At 43.7% G+C, this 20432-nt stretch overlaps 3 protein-coding genes across 3 annotated transcripts; all 3 read left to right on the plus strand.

The window, feature by feature from the left end:
* The first annotated feature begins 342 nt into the window (after nucleotides 1-342).
* LOC136436706 (alkaline phosphatase-like) lies at nucleotides 343-7482 on the plus strand. Its single transcript, XM_066430916.1, has 11 exons — nucleotides 343-618; nucleotides 1006-1328; nucleotides 1642-1816; nucleotides 2061-2233; nucleotides 2555-2750; nucleotides 3120-3260; nucleotides 3427-3509; nucleotides 3898-4006; nucleotides 4376-4498; nucleotides 4663-4778; nucleotides 7223-7482. Exons 1-11 carry the CDS (start codon nucleotides 573-575, stop codon nucleotides 7412-7414), a joined length of 1677 nt encoding a protein of 558 aa, XP_066287013.1. The 5' UTR covers nucleotides 343-572; the 3' UTR covers nucleotides 7415-7482.
* Nucleotides 7483-8378: 896 nt separating this feature from the next.
* LOC136437244 (alkaline phosphatase-like) lies at nucleotides 8379-13976 on the plus strand. The gene is made up of 11 exons (XM_066431725.1): nucleotides 8379-8754; nucleotides 9095-9252; nucleotides 9577-9726; nucleotides 10137-10311; nucleotides 10508-10683; nucleotides 10890-11088; nucleotides 11400-11540; nucleotides 11894-11976; nucleotides 12282-12394; nucleotides 12491-12663; nucleotides 12898-13976. The coding sequence occupies exons 1-11, from the start codon at nucleotides 8679-8681 to the stop codon at nucleotides 13182-13184; spliced, it is 1731 nt and encodes a 576-aa protein (XP_066287822.1). The 5' UTR covers nucleotides 8379-8678; the 3' UTR covers nucleotides 13185-13976.
* Nucleotides 13977-14103: 127 nt separating this feature from the next.
* Nucleotides 14104-19901, plus strand: LOC136436701 (alkaline phosphatase-like). Its single transcript, XM_066430903.1, has 11 exons — nucleotides 14104-14231; nucleotides 15217-15359; nucleotides 15645-15794; nucleotides 16027-16201; nucleotides 16505-16680; nucleotides 17150-17348; nucleotides 17786-17926; nucleotides 18192-18274; nucleotides 18504-18615; nucleotides 18923-19063; nucleotides 19574-19901. Exons 1-11 carry the CDS (start codon nucleotides 14165-14167, stop codon nucleotides 19849-19851), a joined length of 1665 nt encoding a protein of 554 aa, XP_066287000.1. The 5' UTR covers nucleotides 14104-14164; the 3' UTR covers nucleotides 19852-19901.
* Nucleotides 19902-20432: the final 531 nt, after the last annotated feature.

Raw genomic sequence — 20432 nt, forward strand, 5'->3', positions numbered from 1 at the left:
ACAATTGCAGATACACACACAAAACACTACATAAACATTGTCACTATCACTACATTACAATACATAACTCTTCAAAATATCATATCAATACATTGTCAAGTACATCCACATGTTTTATTCAAACAAACATTAGTACAGAGGACAACGTTAACACATTTACAATTCCACAAATATACAGTTACATAATGTTACAGGGGCCATTCACATATTGTTTTTTGGCTAGGGCGTGCTCCCACATTTGACATGTGAGCACAGCTGTGCAACTCACGAGAGGGTCATGGTGCAGGCCCCTGACATATCTCGACGCTATGCCCCCTGGTTTACCCCTGAGTACCCCTTATCGGTTTTGGCGCCAACATCAATCCATGCTGTAACCCCAAGAAGATCAAGTTGTGACGAACTCCAGATACACAGTAATACCAGACCCAAATTAGAACATACCAACATGTCTTAGTATATGCTTGCAATTGTGTTACATAACTCAGCAGGTCAAAACTAGGGTTGCTTATCTCGCATATATAACATTAAGTAAACGTTACGTTGGCGTGGTGAGTTCTCTACAAATTTGCACGATGAGGCTACTTATGTTGGTGCTGTCCATATCATCTATTGAACCAGGTAAGGCGACTTGATCAATAGCTCCACTGTAAAGAGAATAAGCTAGCGTTTTAGTCAACAATGGAGGCATAGTAAGCTTCTATGCCCTAGCTCTCTGCTAGGTGCAGGGAGGTATACAACAAAACTTAGAGAAAAGCGAATCAGGTGTATCTCTATTTCATTTCGATATCTCATTAATCACGAATAGCTCTCTTGAAGAATAGATTATGATATGGTAAGGTGTGAGAAAGGTTTCGTTAGCAAGGCAATTTGCAAAGGTGTCGAAACGTCCTTTCTGAATCAAGTCTGTGAATATAACAGTTTTTTCTGATTTATTCTACTGCAGTCAGTTGCGCTCAAATCAGTTTCGTTAATAACAAAATATAAAACAAAGCTAACCATTTGCAGCCGCCTTCTTACATCTGAATTCATCAACGAATACTGACCACGATGAGAACCCGGATAAGCACCAGGAACAGGTCAAAACGTCGCTCAGAAACGAGCGCACGCCGGACTACTGGACCAACATGGCGCGGGCCTCCATCGACGAAGCCCTCCGTCTGCAGACCTTAAACACGAACGTGGCCAGAAACGTAGTGCTGTTCCTAGGAGACGGGATGGGCGTTTCCACGGTAACCACGGCCCGGATCCTGAAGGGACAAAAGGCGGGAAACCCGGGAGAGGAGACCGTGTTGGCCATGGATAGTCTACCTTACACCGCCATGTCTAAGGTTAGAGACACGGTATCATATAACGTGACCTGTGGATGACTTGAATATCTGACTGAGCTCTGACGTAACTTCACAACGCAAAACATGTTGATCTGATACGGCTCAAGTGTGATTGTCATGGCAGAGTTTCAGTGGATACGTAACCGTAGGATACAGATACAAACATGCCTAAAACGTTCAGAAAATAAAAGTGAGCAGTCCACATACGTTTATCATAGAAAGTTCAGAAACTTAGACCTGTGGTCGATCATATACATTATTAGCAATACTGTATCATTAATTACATATAAAGGTTTTGTCTGATCGTTTTCAGACCTACAACATCGACAAACAGGTGCCTGATTCAGCAGCCTGTGCCACGGCGTTCCTCTGCGGCGTCAAGACGAACTGGGGACTTGTTGGTCTGGACGGAAGAGCGACGTCCAAAAACTGCAGTTCCACTAAGGGTCACGAGGTGGAGTCCATTATTGATCACGCAGAGAGAGCAGGTAGACAACCTTTATGCTAAACCAACATGTCCTCGTGCCTAAAAATGCATTATGTATTTGACTTTTTTCTAAATCCTCACCAGAAAAGGTAGAAAGGTTTATTCCAATTCACATCCACGCATGCGCTGACATTCCAAAATTACCTGTACAATTCATGGAATTCTTGTAAACTGTACACATGTTATACTATATAGAGGCTCGCTCTTAAAGCGTCGCCAAAACTATCCATCTCTGATCTTTCCAGGGAAGTCGACAGGAATCGTCACCACTACCCGAGTGACCCACGCCACGCCGGCGGCAGGGTACGCGCACTCCTCACGGTACTGGGAGTCCGACAGCGATCTGAGCGCGGAGGCCAGGGAGAACAACTGTACAGACATCGCCTATCAACTGGTGGAGGAAGCACCCGATATAGAGGTACGAAATCGAGCTGTATGACGATAAGTAAACGTTCATGTCCGCATTTTTTCAATGTAAAAGTCAGTGACTAAAGTAGATTTCATATATGTATTTATATGAGTATACCCTGCAACTGCAGTGAAACAACTTACCACATCATCTCCCAATTTTCAGGAAAACTAAAAAAAGACGAACTACGGAACACGACGTTCCTGTACGTTACCGGCACTGGATACAAAATCACGGGAAACAGTCTCATCACTACATACAAAGAAAAAATGGAAACTATCGGAAGCATTCTCAACTTGCTAAAGTTGGTTTTGACGTTGTGTATTTTAGGTAATATTGGGAGGAGGCCGCCGAGCGTTTAGAACGAGCAACATGACGGATCCTGAGGACGGGTCGAAGGGACTCAGAAACGACAGCACTGATCTAATCCAACGGTGGCTTGATAGAAAAACCGGCCGGGCTCAGTACGTCTGGAACGAAACGGAATTCCGCAGTGTGGACCCAGAATCAATGGATTATCTTTTAGGTGAAAACAGTAGTTTCTTTATTTATACACACTCGTCTGGTATTTTTTTAAAATTGGATCTTAAGCTAGCCTATAACTGAACCGACAAGTTATCTACAACAACCTTCCTGTCACTTCTCCATTTCTACTAGTTAGATGGCAATATCGTTGTACAACCAAAATTGAATCTGGACCCTGGATTTTGTAATTGGAATATGATGCAAGGTGCTAAAATATGGTTTAAAAGACAACAAAACGCACAAAACGCAAAAGAATCGTTCTTTATCTTTGTTGACAGATATGTCACATCTTTGCAATTGGTCGCTCAGTGGGCAAAACGTCTAGTGGAAAAGCGGGTGTAATACTTGTAGTCCGTCTGCGCATGTACAGGTCTGTTTGAACCGAGCCACATGCGGTACTCTGTGGACCGGCCTAACGACACGGCAGGAGAACCCAGCCTCGCAGACATGACCAGGAAGGCGATCCAAATCCTGCAGAAGAACGAGCACGGATTCTTTCTGCTGGTAGAGGGTATGTCGTATTCTAAAATATGGTCCATTTTATATGCACATGAGCGGCACATTCATTAAAGTCCGATTGTGGTTTCTTGTGAGTGAAGTTTATTTGTGTTGGATTATTAAGACTCATCGATTAAAGAATTTAGCATTATTAAACTGTTTGTTATTGTGCTGTTCAGGCGGCCGAATTGACCACGCCCACCACGCATCCAAGGCGGTGAAAGCTTTAGGAGACACCGTGGCGTTTGATGACGCTGTACAGGTAATACTACGGTCACATTTACCAATCCGGGGCCCGGCCGGGCAGCTTGTGGGAACGAAAAATATGATTTAAAAGACAACAAAGGACACAAAACGTAAAAAGATACTGTACTACAAACCATATATCGTGTATCTTCTTGATATGCCTTTTTTAATTTTCGTTTTCGCAAACAGCCCGGCCGGGCCCCAGATTGGAAATGGGACCGTAGCATATGCAGGGATTGTTAGTGGGGGAGGGTAATGCACGTGTCAAGTTCTAGCTATAGAATAATTCACGAAAGTTGTGTCTATAAATTTGCCTTTGCAACTTATCGAAGGTTATATAAACTTAAGGTAAGGAGGTGTCACTTCTAGGCTCTATCAACTTCTTCCTGTCCCTTCCACCACAGGTGGCTAAAGACATGCTAGATACGTCTGACAGCCTCATTGTGGTGACGGCGGACCACTCCCACACACTGACGTTTGCAGGGTACCCTGACAGGGGACACCCCATATTTGGTATAATTATACTCCATATTCGGTATAAGTACACCCCATATTTTGTATGGTTATATACACGTCATAGTTGGTAATGGTTACATGCCATATTAGGTAATGGTTACATGCCATATTAGGTAATGGTTACACACCCTATTTGGTAATGGTTACTGCCCGTATTTGGTATGGTTGCGCCCCATATTTGGTATTGGTACATCCCTGAGTACACCCCATATTTGGCACGATTACACCCCATATTTTGCATGATTGCAGCCAACAAACTTAGGAATTAGGACGACAATACGTGGATTTCATATGATATATGAGTGTAGGCTGCTGTGAAACAACACATTGTAACGTCTCACACTGTATATATACTGCAATTTTCAGGAAAATTGGAGAATTCACGTGTAAAAGACGACCTACCGTATACGCCACTCCTGTACGGCACCGGCCCTGGGTACAAAATCACGGGAAACGGCACCCGGCACAACATTACAGATGTAGATACAGGTAAACATCATCATCAACTAATCATCTCTTGCTGAAAAATAACAAAAGTATAGGACATAGATAAGTGTATCAAGTCTTCAGCTTTTCGTGATCATGTTCATTTGCTTCTGGGAGATGACTTTCGTGTAAGATTGTCAGTGTTAACTTTGTTCCCGTCTCTCTAGCTTATAAGGAATACACACAGCAGAGTGCCGTACCACTAACGAGTGAGACGCATGGAGGGGATGACGTCATCATCATGGCGGACGGACCCATGGCACACCTGTTCCACGGCGTGCAGGTATCTGTATCATTTGAACTCGTGCATGTTCCCGCTGTGCCTGTACATTTACCTGCACCTGTACGTAGCTGTATCATACATGACTGTACCTGTGCCTGTAGCTGACTCTGTATGCACAATCTGCACCTGTATCCATTCCCGTCTCATCTCCGGATCCGTCTCTGCGCCTGTCTCATTACAGGTCTGACTCAGTACCTATCTACATGTATGTACCTGTCCCTGTGTCTGTCTCTATATGTGTTGCAGTACCTGTCTCATTACCTGTCTCATCACCTTTCTCTGTGCCTGCCTCGGTACTGTCTCTGTGCCTGCCTCAGTACTGTCTTTGTGTCTGTCTCTATGCTTGTCTCTGTACCTGTCTCTGTGCATGTCTCAGTACCTGTTTCTATGCCTTTCTCTGTACCTGTTGCAGTAACTGTCTCAATTAAGGGTGGGTACCGGTACAGTGTACCGGTCCCAAACCGGTATTTTGTTATGGACCGGTCCAAAAAAAACGGTTCGGAAAAAATCAGTGGACCGGCCTATGGACCGTTTAGAAAATTCACTGTACCAGGCTACCAGCAGGTGGTTACATAACCGGTCTAAGAAAATACAAAACAGCAGATTTAACGAGTCGTGGTTGCTCTTTTTCGAAAACGTTATATGTGAATCATATCTAGAAACACTTAAAGGATGATTCAACAGACGGCGAGGAGAGTATAGTTAATTTTGGGACAAAATGCGAACCTAAGAAATTATATCGTTCCAGACATGGCCTTAGCAGACACATGCATACACTTTTACTCAATTAAATTTACACTCGAAATAAAGACACTCAAACAAACCACAAATCAGTTACCCGATATTTGTGCTTCTTGTGTGCCAATAGTCCTCATAGTTTACTTGCTTTTTGTTTCTTCAAGGCCTATGATAAGCTACATGTAGCAAATACTGAAAGCTGTTAAGCGTCTAACATATTGATTATTTGCTGGTCACAATGTTTATAGTTGTTGTCTAAGAAGGACAATATTGCTCTGAATCTTTTTGTGAGATAAAAGTTACGTTGAATACAGGGTTGCATGTTTTGGTACATCTTCGTTTTCTTTTTGCACATTAGTATGCACCGATAATTCTAATATACAATTTGAACATAACTTGTAGGATTCACATAGACCTTTACTTGTATCTCGCTCTCCAAAATATGGTGTACTGAGACGCTACTATAATCAGGTATAGGTACAGGTCCGGACCTGGACCTGACCCTCTGGACCTGGACCTGGACCGGACCTGAATGTTCTGTACCGGTACCCACCCCTAGTCTCAATACCTGTCTCAGTACTGTCTCAGTACCTGTCTCAGTACTGTCTCAGTACCTGCCTCAGTACTGTCTCAGTACCTGTCTCAGTGCCTGTCTCAGTACTGTCTCTGTGTCTGTCTCTGCATGTCTCTGTGTCTGTCTCAGTACTGTCTCTGTGCCTGTCTCAGTGCCTGTCTCAGTATAGTTTACAAGCCGACGCCCTGTTATGTCAACTTCAATTAGAAGCCAATGGCAAAAAATGCTGGGCGTCCGGTGTCCGTAACATGCTAGAGGAATGCGGTTATGCCTTTGTTTGGAGCCCACAAGTATCCTTAGGAACAAATTTCTCACATATCATTAACTCCATTAGTCAACGATTAAAAGACATCTATACTCAAACATTCTCAGCCGAAATCCACAACGATAACAGGGATAAATCTTACAGCAACAAACTTCGAACTTACCGTCTGTTTAAGTCATTGTATAAAGAAGAAGAATATTTATCCATTCGTAACATCAAACACAGAGTGGCTACTACTAAACTCCGGGTTAGCTGTCATAGATTACATGTCGAAACAGGAAGGCACAACCGCACGCCTCTACAACATAGACTTTGTCAACATTGTGATTTAAATCGAGTAGAAGATGAGCAACACTTCGTCCTAGACTGTAAATTATACGATAGCGAAAGAAGTGTACTTTTTAACCTTATTAAAGAAAAAATCCCATATTTCGAACATCTCAATGCAACAGACAAATTCATATTTTTATTACGCCTGGATAATCCTTGTATTAGAAATATTGTCTGTTCATATATTTACACATGTACAAAGAAGCGAGAAGAAGTCGACTCTACTGGTCTAGCTTAGTTTAATAACACGTTTTGTCTACACTATATGTTTACAGCTTGTATTGTTGTATTATGTCCTTGTATGTTCCATGTGTTAAGTTAGACGACCTGTACCTAGCCCCTCGGGGCATGAATGCACAATAAAGGTCTTTCATTCATTCATATTACACCAAGAATGAGAAATAAATAAGTATTCAGTCATGTGCCTTCAGTACTAGATATAGATGCAACATAATGTCACCCATTGGCTTCATTTGTTTCTCAGAAAAAAGAAAAATCGAAACAACAACTTATTTGAAACCATTGTCTTGTCCACAGGAACAACACTATATCACACACGTGATGATGTACGCGGCCTGTCTTGGGGAGTACACACACGACTGTGACATGCGCACACCGTCTGTCAACCCGAGACAACGCAGGAATGCAGGGATGACCAGTTCCGCTAGAGGGGGCACTTATGTCATCACATTGATCACGATCACTTCTAGTTTATTTGTGAACTTTTGATCTTGAAGAATTAAACTCCGATGAGTGGAGGTTGTCTGGACTTGCGCTCACCAATTTTTTTATGTCACATCTACAAGCTATCTACATGTGATTGTGTCTTTTCGAGTTATGATTTTGGTAGCGTTAGTACAATTGTATAAGTACTAATACTTGAATGCGCTATAAATCTATTCTATCATCCATTTTATTCAAGTAATGAAAAGCTAGGAGCGTATGTTCCATTTTTCTTGCAATGGTAACATTGATTTGTTTGCCGGACTTTTGATAGCCTAAGATGTCATTCTAGATATTGCCTAGCCTAGCATATTTTTATCACATTCCTGTTCTAAATCCGTCATCTAGTGCATAAGCATTTTGATTATAAGATGTCTCTATTAACATTACATCTATTTGTTTATTGGTAGGTTGAATTGTTGATAAGGTATAAGAATGATGAAAAGTTTTTAACACCCTTTGTGAGCTTTGTGCGATTTCCCCATTCCTGATAAGACCGATGTTTTGCTATTTAACGGTCGTTTTTTTGTACAATCTTCTCGCGGCGGCCAGGACTGGTACTGCAGATGAGGCTCTATTGGGGTATGTGTGGTCACGTCCTCTGAAACTGTGACTGATATAAAACATTCGAGCTCAGATTTGATATCAGACATGCACATTCACTTGTGACCTGTAGTTGGTCATACTACAGTCTGTGTTAACCTACTTGGACAAGTCAGACGGACAGGTACGTGGCCTACACTTAAAAATCTAAAGGTGCCAGTTTATTTCTGAAGGTGTAATTTGAGTGATTCTGAGACGTTGCGCACGTTCTAAGCAATGCTTGGCGTGCGACACTTTTGTTTACAAATGGTGTTACGGTATATCTGTTATACATTAGCCACGGACCAACAGAGGTGCGTCGTTTGGCGACGACTCAATTGGCAAAGCGTTACTGCTGACAAGGTGACGCGAGGTCACTGTTGGCGGGTCATTCAAGGATGGATAGTTTTTGAGTCAGAATGACGTAAATCCATTGACAGCGTCTGTACAATGTCAGCACGTACACCTTTCGTCACCCATACTTAGGATACGTCATATGGAAACAACTTTCACCTCGTCGATTCTTTGCTGTCGACGTCATTCTAGTAATTGTCTAATTCATGTAACGTTTGACAATGGTATATCATACCTAGAAACGTTGGTGCCTTTGTGACCGGGGTCACCGGGCCCTTAGCTTTACAACACTGATCAAAGGTTGGTTGGTGCGTAAACAGCACGTGCACCGTATATGACTGTGACGATGGCTGGAGTTAGAGCTGCTCGGGTGTGTGTCCTGCTGACTGTCCTCGTAACAGTGACGTCAGGTAAGATGTCTTCTATATATGGAAGCACGTTTTATCACGTTACACTACCAAGACACAAGGCAGTAACAACGTAACTTCCAACAAGCAAAACCCGACACAAAATAAACACGAACGTCATATCAAGGTATAGCACAACACATAAAAACAAAACACATCAAACCACGATTAACACTAGCTCTAAAGATTGTTCCCTAAAGATTTCGCAATTCAAATATATGACTATGGTAAACGTACATGTACACTTTACTTACAACTGGCAAAGACCATGTATGCTTGTACTAGACAAAACGACTGATTTGATATGCTTTATATTAATTACTTTTCATTAACGTTTCCCAAGGATCTCTCGATGACCAAGCTCACAGAGGCCGGGCACGGTCTGACGCCAGAGACTATGGCGGCGCTCCTGAGGCGGAAGAGAACCCAACGTTTTGGAACAACATGGCGGGAAGATCCATCCAAGACGCCTTAAGAATTCAACGGAACCACAACATGAATGTAGTCACAAGAACTCAATCTTATCTTAGCGGTTCTACTCTCTTAATATAATCATAAGAGTCTGCAACCTTTAATCGGATACAAATCGCTACAAGCTCTGCTATGTTGATATTTCTGTGTAGCAGACATAGAAATTCTCCTCACGCCAAAGTGTACTTGAAACGTTTTTGATTCATTTGACACTGTGCTACATTGTGAGGAGGTGATGGTTCACGATTACATTGTACTTTTCTTACTGTATTTCATCTAAGCGCATTCGTTCTCGATCAATGTTATATTATACGTTTGACAACTCTGACTTTCTCTCTGAAAAAAAATCAACAGGTAGCTAAAAACGTGGTGCTGTTCCTAGGTGACGGTATGGGCGCGGTAAGTGTGACGTCAGCACGAATCCTGAAAGGACAAAAGGCGGGAAACCCGGGAGAGGAGACCATGTTGGCCATGGACACACTGCCGCACATGGCACATTCTAAGGTAAGGGTATAGCAGGAGGTAAAGTAAGACTTGATACCTCCTTACACTGAGGCTTTACCTGCAGTTTGTTCGTGGTTATTTGAATACAGTGCTAGTAGAGTGGCAGAAAGTGAGTGTGAAGATGGTTGCACTTGTTGGAGTAACGGGAAGTATCAGACATGATAGGTCAACGGAAGAGGCTACTAATTCACGGGAAGGTATTGTTTTATGTTCGTTTGTTTGTGAATTCGCAGAATATATATTTGCCATGCATATCTGCAAGTCACGTTCACCATAGAGTGACAGGTAGTGATCAATGGATACATGTAATGTTAATCAAAATCTTATTTGTATAATTAATGAACTACAATCAAACAAGACATACTCTAATAACCAACGGAGGCGTGACATCTACGAACTCTTTTTTCCAGACGTACAACATCGACGCGCAGACGCCTGACTCCGGTGCGACCGGCACGGCGTTCCTGTGCGGGGTGAAAGCGCGGTTCGCCACGATCGGAGTGGACGGGAGGGCGCTGCTGGAGGACTGCAACTCTACAAAGGGCAGGGAAGTCCAGTCTGTGCTAGCCTGGGCAGAAATGGCGGGTGGGCTTCTTTTCCATTTTGTTTCCTCAAACATTAGGATGATAAATACATGTACTTGTTATCTGAGCTTATCCTGCAAAATCATTCGCTCAACATATGCAATTGTCACTTAGGAAAATATGATATGAAATTGCTTGCAAAGTACCAATTCTACAGTCACTAACGTAGACTTCTTTCTTCTGTATCTCTGACACAGACAAGTCCACGGGCATCGTAACTACCACCCAAGTGACCCACGCCACTCCGGCGGCGGCGTACGCTCACACCGCCTACCGCGAGTGGGAGGTGGATAGCGTGCTCTCGGATGCTGCTGTCCAGGACGGCTGTAAGGACATCTCTGCTCAACTAGTGGACGACAATCCCGGCATAGAGGTAAATCTAGAAGAAGAAAAAACCTACGCATGGCTCCGATCACATTCATCGTACGATCGACGCAAACTAAGGGCATTTTAGGCATGGCCGTGCATGTATCGTACAAAACTCAGCTGTCTTGTTACCAAAATGTCCGTCTTAGGTCCTTGTCGGTGATTGGTTCTGTCACAATTTGCTTGAAAGTTCTACAAAATCTTTGCTCTCAGGTCGTCCTGGGCGGTGGTCGAGTGATGTTCCATAACGGGACGGACCCGGAGTATCCGGACGATCCCGGCTCTAACGGCGTCCGGGCTGACGGCAGAAACCTGATGGAGGAGTGGCTGGACGGGAAGACATCGGCGCGTTACGTCTGGAACGGGACGGACTTCAGAACCGTCAATCCGCTAACAACTGACTATCTTCTGGGTAGGTTTTCATGTACAGTACCGACTACAGGGATCCTCAATAGTTTGCTTTAAACAGCTCTTGCAGCTAGATGAACAAAGATTAGTTGTGACATGTCGTTCAGTGTAATATAACCAGCTGCTTCTGTGCCGTGTGCTTGCGTAGCTGGTGTGTTACGTCGAAGGGCCGTCATACCGGCTATATACGGATAGAAATAGACATAGACAGAGATCGAGCTATCATCTCGTTTTACATAGCTTTGACCCACGGACAGTTGACTTGGTGAAAACGCCTCTTGTAGCTTACCGTACAACATTTTTGTGTACACTCAGGTCTTTTTGAGCCGAGTCATATGAAATACATGACAGACAGAGAGGATTCGCCAACAGAGGAACCTACACTACCGGAAATGACGCGAATGGCCATCCAGATACTGCAGAAGAACGAAAATGGTTTCTTCCTACTCGTCGAAGGTACGATTCCTGTATTAGCCTATCTTTGATGATGCTGTAAAAGATATAGGAATGCAAATAAGAGTTAGAGAAGAGAGACAATGTGTACCAAGAGGAAGGAGGAATTAGGTACCAGAGCATGCTCCACTGAGTCTTTATCATGATCAAACCTTGATGTGAGAATGCGTGACAGGTTGCTCAGTGCAATATAGTCAGCTGCTGCCGCACCACATGCCTGCGAAGCTAGTGTGTTACGCCAAATGGTGGTTACGGCTATTCAGATGCAGATACAGATACAGAACCTGAGGTTACTGTGTAGGTGTGATTTATATTGTCACTTCGCGTCAATATGTTTTACTCCTTCATTATACCAGGCGGTAAGATAGATCACGGACATCACGAGGGAAAGGCAGTAAAGGCCATCAACGAAGCGGTTGCATTTGACGACGCCATACAGGTACGCTTTTCTTATCATTTTTTAAACGGAGTTTTCATCAATGACCATAGATAGAAACTGTAGAGAGCATCACTTTTGGTGGCAGTGTTCTGAAGAATCTGCCAAAGTAATTGACCAGCTAGTATATTCTGTCTGATGCTACAGTCATGCTAAAGACCTGCTGGACACTGATGACAGACGCATTATAAATGTCCTAATATAATAAACATAAGGCTATCCACCAAACGAGAAAACACGACATTAAGTGGAGAATTCAGAGTTTCATATCTTTTCTATTGACCAGTATTTCCTGTTTGTCGCTACAGGTTGCTAAAGACCTGCTGAACCTGGACGAGAGTCTGATCGTCGTGACGGCTGACCACGCCCACACAATGCAGTCTGGGGGGCTTCGGAGGGGGGAGAGGCAGTCCCATATTTGGTAGTCTTAGAATGTTGCATGTTTTGAATGTTTTAGAATGTTTTGACTCTTGTTCTTAGTTCACGTGAAAGTCAATCTGTGTTGCCATTATCAAAGGTTAGGTATAAGTCCTACTAGATATTTTTCTTTACTAGGCAAACTGTCTGCGGATCTCTGGGGCTTACAGCTGGTTCCAGACGGCAAACCGTACACCCCGCTTCTGTACGGCACCAGTCCGGGCTACAACATGTCAGGGGGCTCTCGCGAGAACATCACCAACGTGGACACAGGTACGAAATCACGGCGGGAATGTGAATCGGAAAGGAAGAAAAGTTCTAATTAGACCCTTTTCATGATCAATATTGTATAATATGTAAACCCATTTCCAATGTCAAGCGCCATTTTGAATCAGCTCTCGCGAGAGCACAGTCTCACGGCACCGCACGAGAGATTGCACCAAAGCGAGACTCGGGATGGAAGAGGTTATCAGGTTACTAAACATTACAAAACCATTCTCTCCACAGAAAACCCGGACTACCTACAGCAGAGCGCCGTGCCCATGTTAGTGGCGAGTCACGGGGCGGAGGACGTCGCCATCTTTGCTGGCGGCCCCATGGCGCACCTGTTCCACGGCGTGCACGAACAGAACTACATCGCTCACGTCATGAAGTACGCGGCCTGTCTGGGGGAGTACGCGGAGGATTGTGACCGGGAAGAAAGGGTAGCTTCTGGATCCGCTAGAGGGAGCTTCAGCACTGCTGCTGTATTTTTCTCCATCAGTCTTACAGTACAGCTTGCATGGTGGCTTTAGGTACGCTATCTGTACAATTGCATTGAGGCAGGTATTAAGAAATCAAATGCGCCTGATATGATGTTGACGGAAAAATCTGAAACCGCCAGGTGAAGCCACTGCGCAGGATTTGCGATTTCTTTACAGCTTGTTTGGACCCAAATTTGACGGACTACAGTTACACGTGTACGGTGGCAAATGGATATTGTTTCCGCCCATGGGTACTGTCTGCGACCGTAGGATCTGCTTGGAGATTATTAGCCAATGCGTGAGTTACCAAAAGTATATCACCCGCAGTCACAAGATTAAGTCTAAGTCACAAGATTGACACTCGTCATTATGGATTCCTCAGCCGATAAATGTCTAAATGTGAGCTGGTTATCAACAAGAATATTCTACGTCAGGAATAAATAAAGACCCATCGTTAAGTACGTGGCATGGAATAAACAGTGGGACGTGTGTGACTGTGGCCTCGGGAGGTCATACAAAGGTGAACGGACTTTGCTCAGAAGAAAAAGTCTGCATAAAATCAACTAGAACAGTTTTCGTCATTAGTCATTCATGCTTAAGATTTGTCTTTTAAACAACTTGTTTACAAACGCCAAGCTTTTCGGTTTCCTCATTTACTGTGTTATCACATGAAAGTCAGCTTTTTTAGCACTTGTACATGTATAACATTAGATGTCTTACGTAAGTGTTATTATATAATGGAAAAGTCCACATGTAAAGGTTACGGCAATAGTCGATCCAGGGTGAAGTTGTTACGTCTCCGAGTTTGTACCAGGGTATTAAATTGTTGATCCTCAACTACAATACTAAGCCACTGACTATTATCTTAACCTTTAGCTGATTAGAAAAAGGCTTTACAATCGATCCATTGTACTAGATGGGTTAATATATACTTATGTGATTTCATAAGTTGACGTAATCGGCGTGGGCAAAGGTTGGCTGGTGCGCACACAACTTGGCAGGTGAACTCACGACGTAGACAGCGTAGGAAGATGGCTAGAAGTACTGCTCTTCTGGTGGCGAGTTCCCTGCTGACTGTTTTCGTTACAGTCTCGTCAGGTAAGAGTTCGTTAGCATGATTCACCTTCGGACGGGACGTTACGCCTTCGGTCCCGCTCCAAGTAAGGGAACGACACAAGTGTATCGAGTAGAGTAGGGGTATCAGAGTTTGCTTGGTCTTATCATTGGGGATATCACAGGGTTAATGCCCTCTCTCCAGACGCCCAATGGCCAATATTTAACCACACAATGCCACAGGACGGTACATAACGACGTACAAGCACAACCTAAAATACACACAATAAAAATTACATCATTATAGCACAACATTATAATTCGTATGTATCATCGACCTTCGAATCGTGCATATCTGTGTTACAAGGATGTAGGAACCCTGGAATATTAGCCCCCCTATGGACTAAAGGGTATCACAATAAACTGATACTTCCACGACATCAACACTGAAAAAATACTATAAACCAAGCATCCTAATGCTGAAACAGCAGACCGTATCACTACCCAGAATCGTTTAGATATTGCTCTAAAGGTGCTAAATCTTTAGGGTTTTGCTAGCTAGGCAACGTCGAGATGTTTAGTCAAGAGTTACGAAAGTATGACAATACTCCAAAACGGGAACACAGTTTTCCAGTCCAACATGAGGACAGAATGATTTACAAACACATGATATTTGTATAACACACGAGTTATAAAGAAACTCAAATTGTGACGTGCAACCTAATAGTTGAATAAAGAGATTGTCATTGTGTGTTTAACTACCCCATTCCGTTTGTCAACATGGAAAATAAAGGAAAGTATTCTCAACGAATTGTCACCCTACAATTCATATGAGACTCGAGAAGGTAATCTATGGCTCTATTAGACTATTGTGTTCTAAGCAATGATCTTTCTGAGCCTTTCAACCACAAGAGACAGAAAATTCAATTTTCTTACTACACACTCTGTACACTTTTGAGAAGACTATCAGATTATCGTTACTTCAAAAAATACTCTGTTTTCAAACGCGATTTTGTAAACATTTGACCAGGTTATTTGGACGATCATGCGCACAGAGAGCGCAGAGCAAATGGCGGGGCACCGGAGGCCGAGAAGAGACCCGAATTTTGGAACAACATGGCGGGAAAATCCATCCAAGACGCCGTAAGAATTCAAAAGAGCCACAACAGGAAGGTATGGTATAACAACCACATCCCTCATTTCTGTTGTTAAACTCTCTAAGGACATGGCTACATTGTTCGCTTTGATGTAGTATTTAAGTGTCCACTCAGTACATGTTGAATTTTCTTACCTCAGATTATGTTTCCATGTGAACAACATAACTCGAGAAGTTGTGGATGGGTTTTTCTTTTATCAAGTGACCTTTCAGACGTGGTTACTTATGGGGTAGATTTACTGTGTTGAAACGTGTACGTAATACATGAAGCACGGCGTATTTGTGTTTGTTTGTGCTTTCAGATAGCCAAAAACGTGGTGATGTTCCTTGGGGACGGGATGGGCGCGGTCAGTGTGACGTCAGCACGGATCCTGAAGGGACAAAAGGCGGGAAGCCCGGGAGAAGAGACGGTGTTGGCCATGGACACACTACCGCACGTGGCGTTGTCCAAGGTAACGCCACTCTCACTTAACCTGCTTTCACTCCTATTCGTTTTACCCAAAGGTTTCCACCCAGGTAACGATGACATGTTTTTCATGCAACTATAAGCTTATAACGAGAACCAACAGCAGTTTTACACATAGAGCATAACAACAGCAAAAATGATGAAAATACAAACAACAACAGTGCCACTTGTTATGTACTGCTGCTTGTATGATGTTTTCTAAAACATTTTTATTCCAGACCTACAACATAGATGCCCAGACCCCGGACTCTGCTGCCACGGCCACGGCGTACCTGTGTGGAGTGAAGGCGCGCTACGCAACGGTCGGGGTAGACGGCAGGGCGCGGGTTAAGGACTGCAACTCCTCTAAAGGCACGGACGTCCAGTCAATTTTAGCCGTGGCGGAGTCTGCAGGTGGGTTAATTTCATTTACAGCAAGTCTTTGCATTGTGACTTCTCATCCATATCCTGATTTTTTTTCCTTAAAGTTAAACGTTAATCTGTGTTGGTAAATAACATCATTATGAGCAAGGAAAGGAGACATCGAATCGGGGCACGATACCGACTTCCAACCAACTTTGACCCATTGCTTTCATCATGTGTTTGTAGGGTCAGGTGCCCAAAGCTATCTGGGCATGGCTGGAATAATATTCTTATCATATACATACCTCAATTCTATTGATTTGCTTTAAACATGCCTCTGTACTACTGACGAAGGCAAGTCCACGGGTATCGTGACGACCGCCCGCGTGACCCACGCCACCCCGGCGGCGACCTACGCACACACGCCCTACCGCGGGTGGGAGGCAGACAGCCATCTCACGGACGAAGCTGTACGGAACGGCTGTAAGGACATCTGTGCACAGCTGGTGGACGACAATCCTGGCATAGAGGTACCGTCTTGTAATTTTCAGTCAAACAGCTGTCTGGTTGTGACGTTATTCTCAGTACGCCCTGGCTTCCGGTCATTTCTATGACGTCATAACCTGTTGCTGATTTGTCCCACCAATGAGCACACAGTAGACAATTGAATGAGAAATTGATTAGATGGATAACAAAGTTCTTTCTACACAACAATTTTTTTTTTTTACGACCGACGTTTCGCTGACCATCAGAGCCGTCTGGGACCGCATCTGTTAGCAGCGACACCTTGCTGCAGTGCAATGTGAATCAGTCAGAATTTCCCCGAGGAAGGGGAAAGACAGTCACTGAAACGTCGGTCTTCAATAAAAAAAACTTTGTTATCCAGTTACTTGTTGACATGTTCACGGAGGATTAATAAGATGCTGTTATCAGAAGAAAGTTTTTACGTGAATGATAGAGGAAATCTTATCAAAGAAATGTGTCTCTGCGCTTTAACAGGTGATCCTAGGAGGAGGACGTGGGACGTTCCATGCCGGACCTGACCCGGAGTATCCAGACGACCCCGGCTCTAACGGCGTCCGGGCTGACGGCAGAAACCTGATGGAGGAGTGGCTGGACGGGAAGACATCGGCGCGTTACGTCTGGAACGGAACGGACTTCAGAACCGTCAATCTGCAAACAACTGACTATCTTCTGGGTAGGTTGGGATCATAACGGTAGATAAAGGTATTTTGTTCTTACTATGCTTTTGCCAGTAGTAGAGTAGAGCAGCGTAGATTAAATTAGAGTAGAGTAGAACAGAGAAGAGAAGAGTAGAGTAGAGTAGAGTAGAGTAGAGTAGAGTAGAGTAGAGTAGAGTAGAGTAGAGTAGAGTAGAGTAGAGTAGAGTAGAATAAAAGAGTAGAGTAGAGTAGAGTAGAGTAGAGTAGAGTAGAGTAGAGTAGAGTAGAGTAGTAAGAGTAGAGTAGAGTAGAGTAGAGTAGAGTAGAGTAGAGTAGAGTAGAGTAGAGTAGAGTAGAGTAGAGCAGAGCAGAGCAGAGCAGAGCAGAGCAGAGCAGAGCACAGTAGAGTAGAGTAGAGTAGAATCTATAAATAATAGAATTATTTCGCTGTTACAAAATTCTTTTTGTTCAGGTCTTTTTGAGCCGAGTCATATGAAATACATGACAGACAGAGAAGATTCTCCAACAGAAGAACCTACACTGGTAGAAATGACACGCACTGCCATCCAGATACTGCAGAAGAACGAAAACGGCTTCTTCCTACTCGTCGAAGGTATCTCACCAGAAAATCAGTCATCTACAATGATGCTGTAAACTTGCTTTTTAAGTAAACAAGTTGATATGATAAAGATGTGAGTAATATAATGTCCATAAGGGGAAACGAAGATTTAGTGCCTAAAACGAAACAAAGCCATGGCATCTTATGAGCTTTCACATACTAGGACATGTACTCCTGCCATCTACAACGACAAATCTTGAATTAACTGCTTAATCCTCCTAAAAAAACTTATTCATTTCTTGCTCTTTCTTAACGATAGGTGGTAGGATCGACCACGGGCATCACGATGGAAAGGCGGTGAAGGCCATCAACGAAGCCGTGGAGTTTGACGACGCCATACAGGTACAGTATGTCGTCTTTACTTGAACCAAATTTTCAAAGCTAGCCAGCTGATTTCGTGCATTATAATGCCCAGTATTTTCTGTTTGACGCTACTATTTGCCAAAGACTTGGTCAACACGGATGCCATGTACAGTTTGCTGCTTCCTAGAGCCTGTAATTAGGGAGGTCATTTTACACTATATAATATGAATAGCAGGTTTATGTCCAGTATTCCTGTTTGACGCTACAGGTTGCTAAAGACCTGTTGAACCTGGATGAGAGTCTGATCGTCGTGACGGCTGACCACGCCCACACTGTCAGTCTGGGGGGATGGGACACGTCGAGAGGCAGCCCCCTTTTTGGTAGCGTCAGAATATTCATCTCTCGATGTTTTTGATTCTTTGTCTACATAAAAGTTGGTCTGTGTTGGTTGAAGCCACGTCGAAGAGTCCAATTCCTTTTCGTGTTCAATCCTTTCCATACTTTTATGTTGTAGTTGTTTCGGCAAACACAACGCAATATCCTCCAAGAGAAAGTTGTACGTTTTTTAGAGAACAGAGAGCAATTAATCATTGCAATAGCACTTGAGACGCTAGAGGGAGATCCGACTTAAGATTGAGATCAAGCCAGTTCATTGTGAAAACACTTTTTAATTTTTGATTGTCCTAGGCAAGTTGGATCCAGATTTCTTTTTAGAAGGCCTGGGCGTCGCTGTTCCGGACGGCAAACCATACACAGCGATTCAGTACGGCACCGGGCCGGGCCACAACATAACCGCTTCTCGCCAGGACATCACGAACGTGGACACAGGTACTAGATCACGACAGTGGGGTCAATCGTTAAATGCCAAACAAGTGGTCGTTTATTCCTTTTTTGTGTGTAATCATCATTGTTAGATATTTGAAAGTACTACAGGGGGCTTCTTTCTCTATTGCCAAAAGGGTTGAATAATTGTCACAGAGGATACGACGTCCGCTGTTAAACTATTCTTTAGGCATAGTGAGCTAATCATTTCAGTAAACAAAAGGAGGGCTGTATTGGAACGAAATTATGAAGACTAAATACGCTATTACCGAACACAATGCGCGTACCAACAAGCTTTCGGCCAGTCCTCTGACTCCTCTCAAGTTGAAATGTCGCGAAGCATACGGGGGCCGATACCGACTTCCGGGCACCTTTGACCCGTTGCTGACGTCATATTTCAACTTGAGATGGGTCAGAGGACTGGTCAAAACCTTGTCGGTTACTGCTTAACTCTGTGTACGGAAATAGCTTATAGATGTTTTTTAGAAGAGGATGACTGGTTTATTCCGTCCCTAGGAAACCCGGACTACCTGCAGCAGACCGCCGTGCCCATGGCATCGGAGAGTCACGGGGCGGAGGACGTCGCCATCTTTGCTGGCGGCCCCATGGCGCACCTGTTCCACGGCGTGCACGAACAGAACTACATCGCTCACGTCATGAAGTACGCGGCCTGCCTGGGGGAGTACGCGGAGGATTGTGACCGGGAAGAAAGGGTAGCTTCTGGATCCGCCAGGCGGCGCTTCAGCTCTGCCGTTGTGCTCTTGTCCATCTTGTTACAGCTTGCGTGGTTCTAAGTGAACCAACTACTTAGAATTGCGAAATAAATCAAATAGTCTCCAAAAAGTCTGTCGTCTTTTTCTTGTAGTCAATCTCTTCGAGAACAATCTCAAACGAACCTATCTGTGGTAAAAAAAAAAACTTAACTTCAAATATCAACATCGTCATTGGAGAGTTGACGTCCTTGTAAAATCCTACTTTAACAAGTCTTGCAAAGAGTTCTTAAAACTTCTAATCCACGTTAACGTAACTGCAATACATGTTCTGCATGCAGTATGAAATCTGTCAGCCTTGGCCTATGTCCTCCCTACTTGTAATTCTAAGAAACTATAGCATAAAAGATTGCTTCCCTTTAAGCTTAGTGCTGACTAATGGATAAGACACCTAATGACGGGACAGAATACATATGTCTGCAATGTCCTCAAGTAACACATAAACCATTACCTAAGTGCATGTTGAAATATCGCTTCTACTAAGAGCAGACGCCGTGTCTGCCTGACGCGTGATCTGCATGAACGTTCCATCGCTACTTGTCTCACCGGAGGTGTCACTAGACCCACGAGGGGCCGTCACACATGATCACAAGGCAGTACAAGTT

Source organism: Branchiostoma lanceolatum, chromosome 6, assembly GCF_035083965.1.
Source record: "Branchiostoma lanceolatum isolate klBraLanc5 chromosome 6, klBraLanc5.hap2, whole genome shotgun sequence".
NCBI classification, from domain to species: Eukaryota; Metazoa; Chordata; class Leptocardii; order Amphioxiformes; family Branchiostomatidae; genus Branchiostoma; species Branchiostoma lanceolatum.

Excerpts from the sequence above, each read along its gene's own strand:
- LOC136436706 (XM_066430916.1), top strand. The coding sequence starts at position 573 with ATGAGGCTACTTATGTTGGTGCTGTCCATATCATCTATTGAACCAG. Across the intron at positions 2,234-2,554 it reads AGGAAGCACCCGATATAGAG|GTAATATTGGGAGGAGGCCG; the intron begins GTACGAAATCGA and ends TGTGTATTTTAG. Across the intron at positions 3,261-3,426 it reads ATTCTTTCTGCTGGTAGAGG|GCGGCCGAATTGACCACGCC; the intron begins GTATGTCGTATT and ends TGTGCTGTTCAG.
- LOC136437244 (XM_066431725.1), top strand. The coding sequence starts at position 8,679 with ATGACTGTGACGATGGCTGGAGTTAGAGCTGCTCGGGTGTGTGTCCTG. Across the intron at positions 9,253-9,576 it reads AACGGAACCACAACATGAAT|GTAGCTAAAAACGTGGTGCT; the intron begins GTAGTCACAAGA and ends AAAAATCAACAG. Across the intron at positions 9,727-10,136 it reads CGCACATGGCACATTCTAAG|ACGTACAACATCGACGCGCA; the intron begins GTAAGGGTATAG and ends TCTTTTTTCCAG.
- LOC136436701 (XM_066430903.1), top strand. The coding sequence starts at position 14,165 with ATGGCTAGAAGTACTGCTCTTCTGGTGGCGAGTTCCCTGCTGACTGTT. Across the intron at positions 15,795-16,026 it reads CGCACGTGGCGTTGTCCAAG|ACCTACAACATAGATGCCCA; the intron begins GTAACGCCACTC and ends TTTTTATTCCAG. Across the intron at positions 16,681-17,149 it reads ACGACAATCCTGGCATAGAG|GTGATCCTAGGAGGAGGACG; the intron begins GTACCGTCTTGT and ends GCGCTTTAACAG.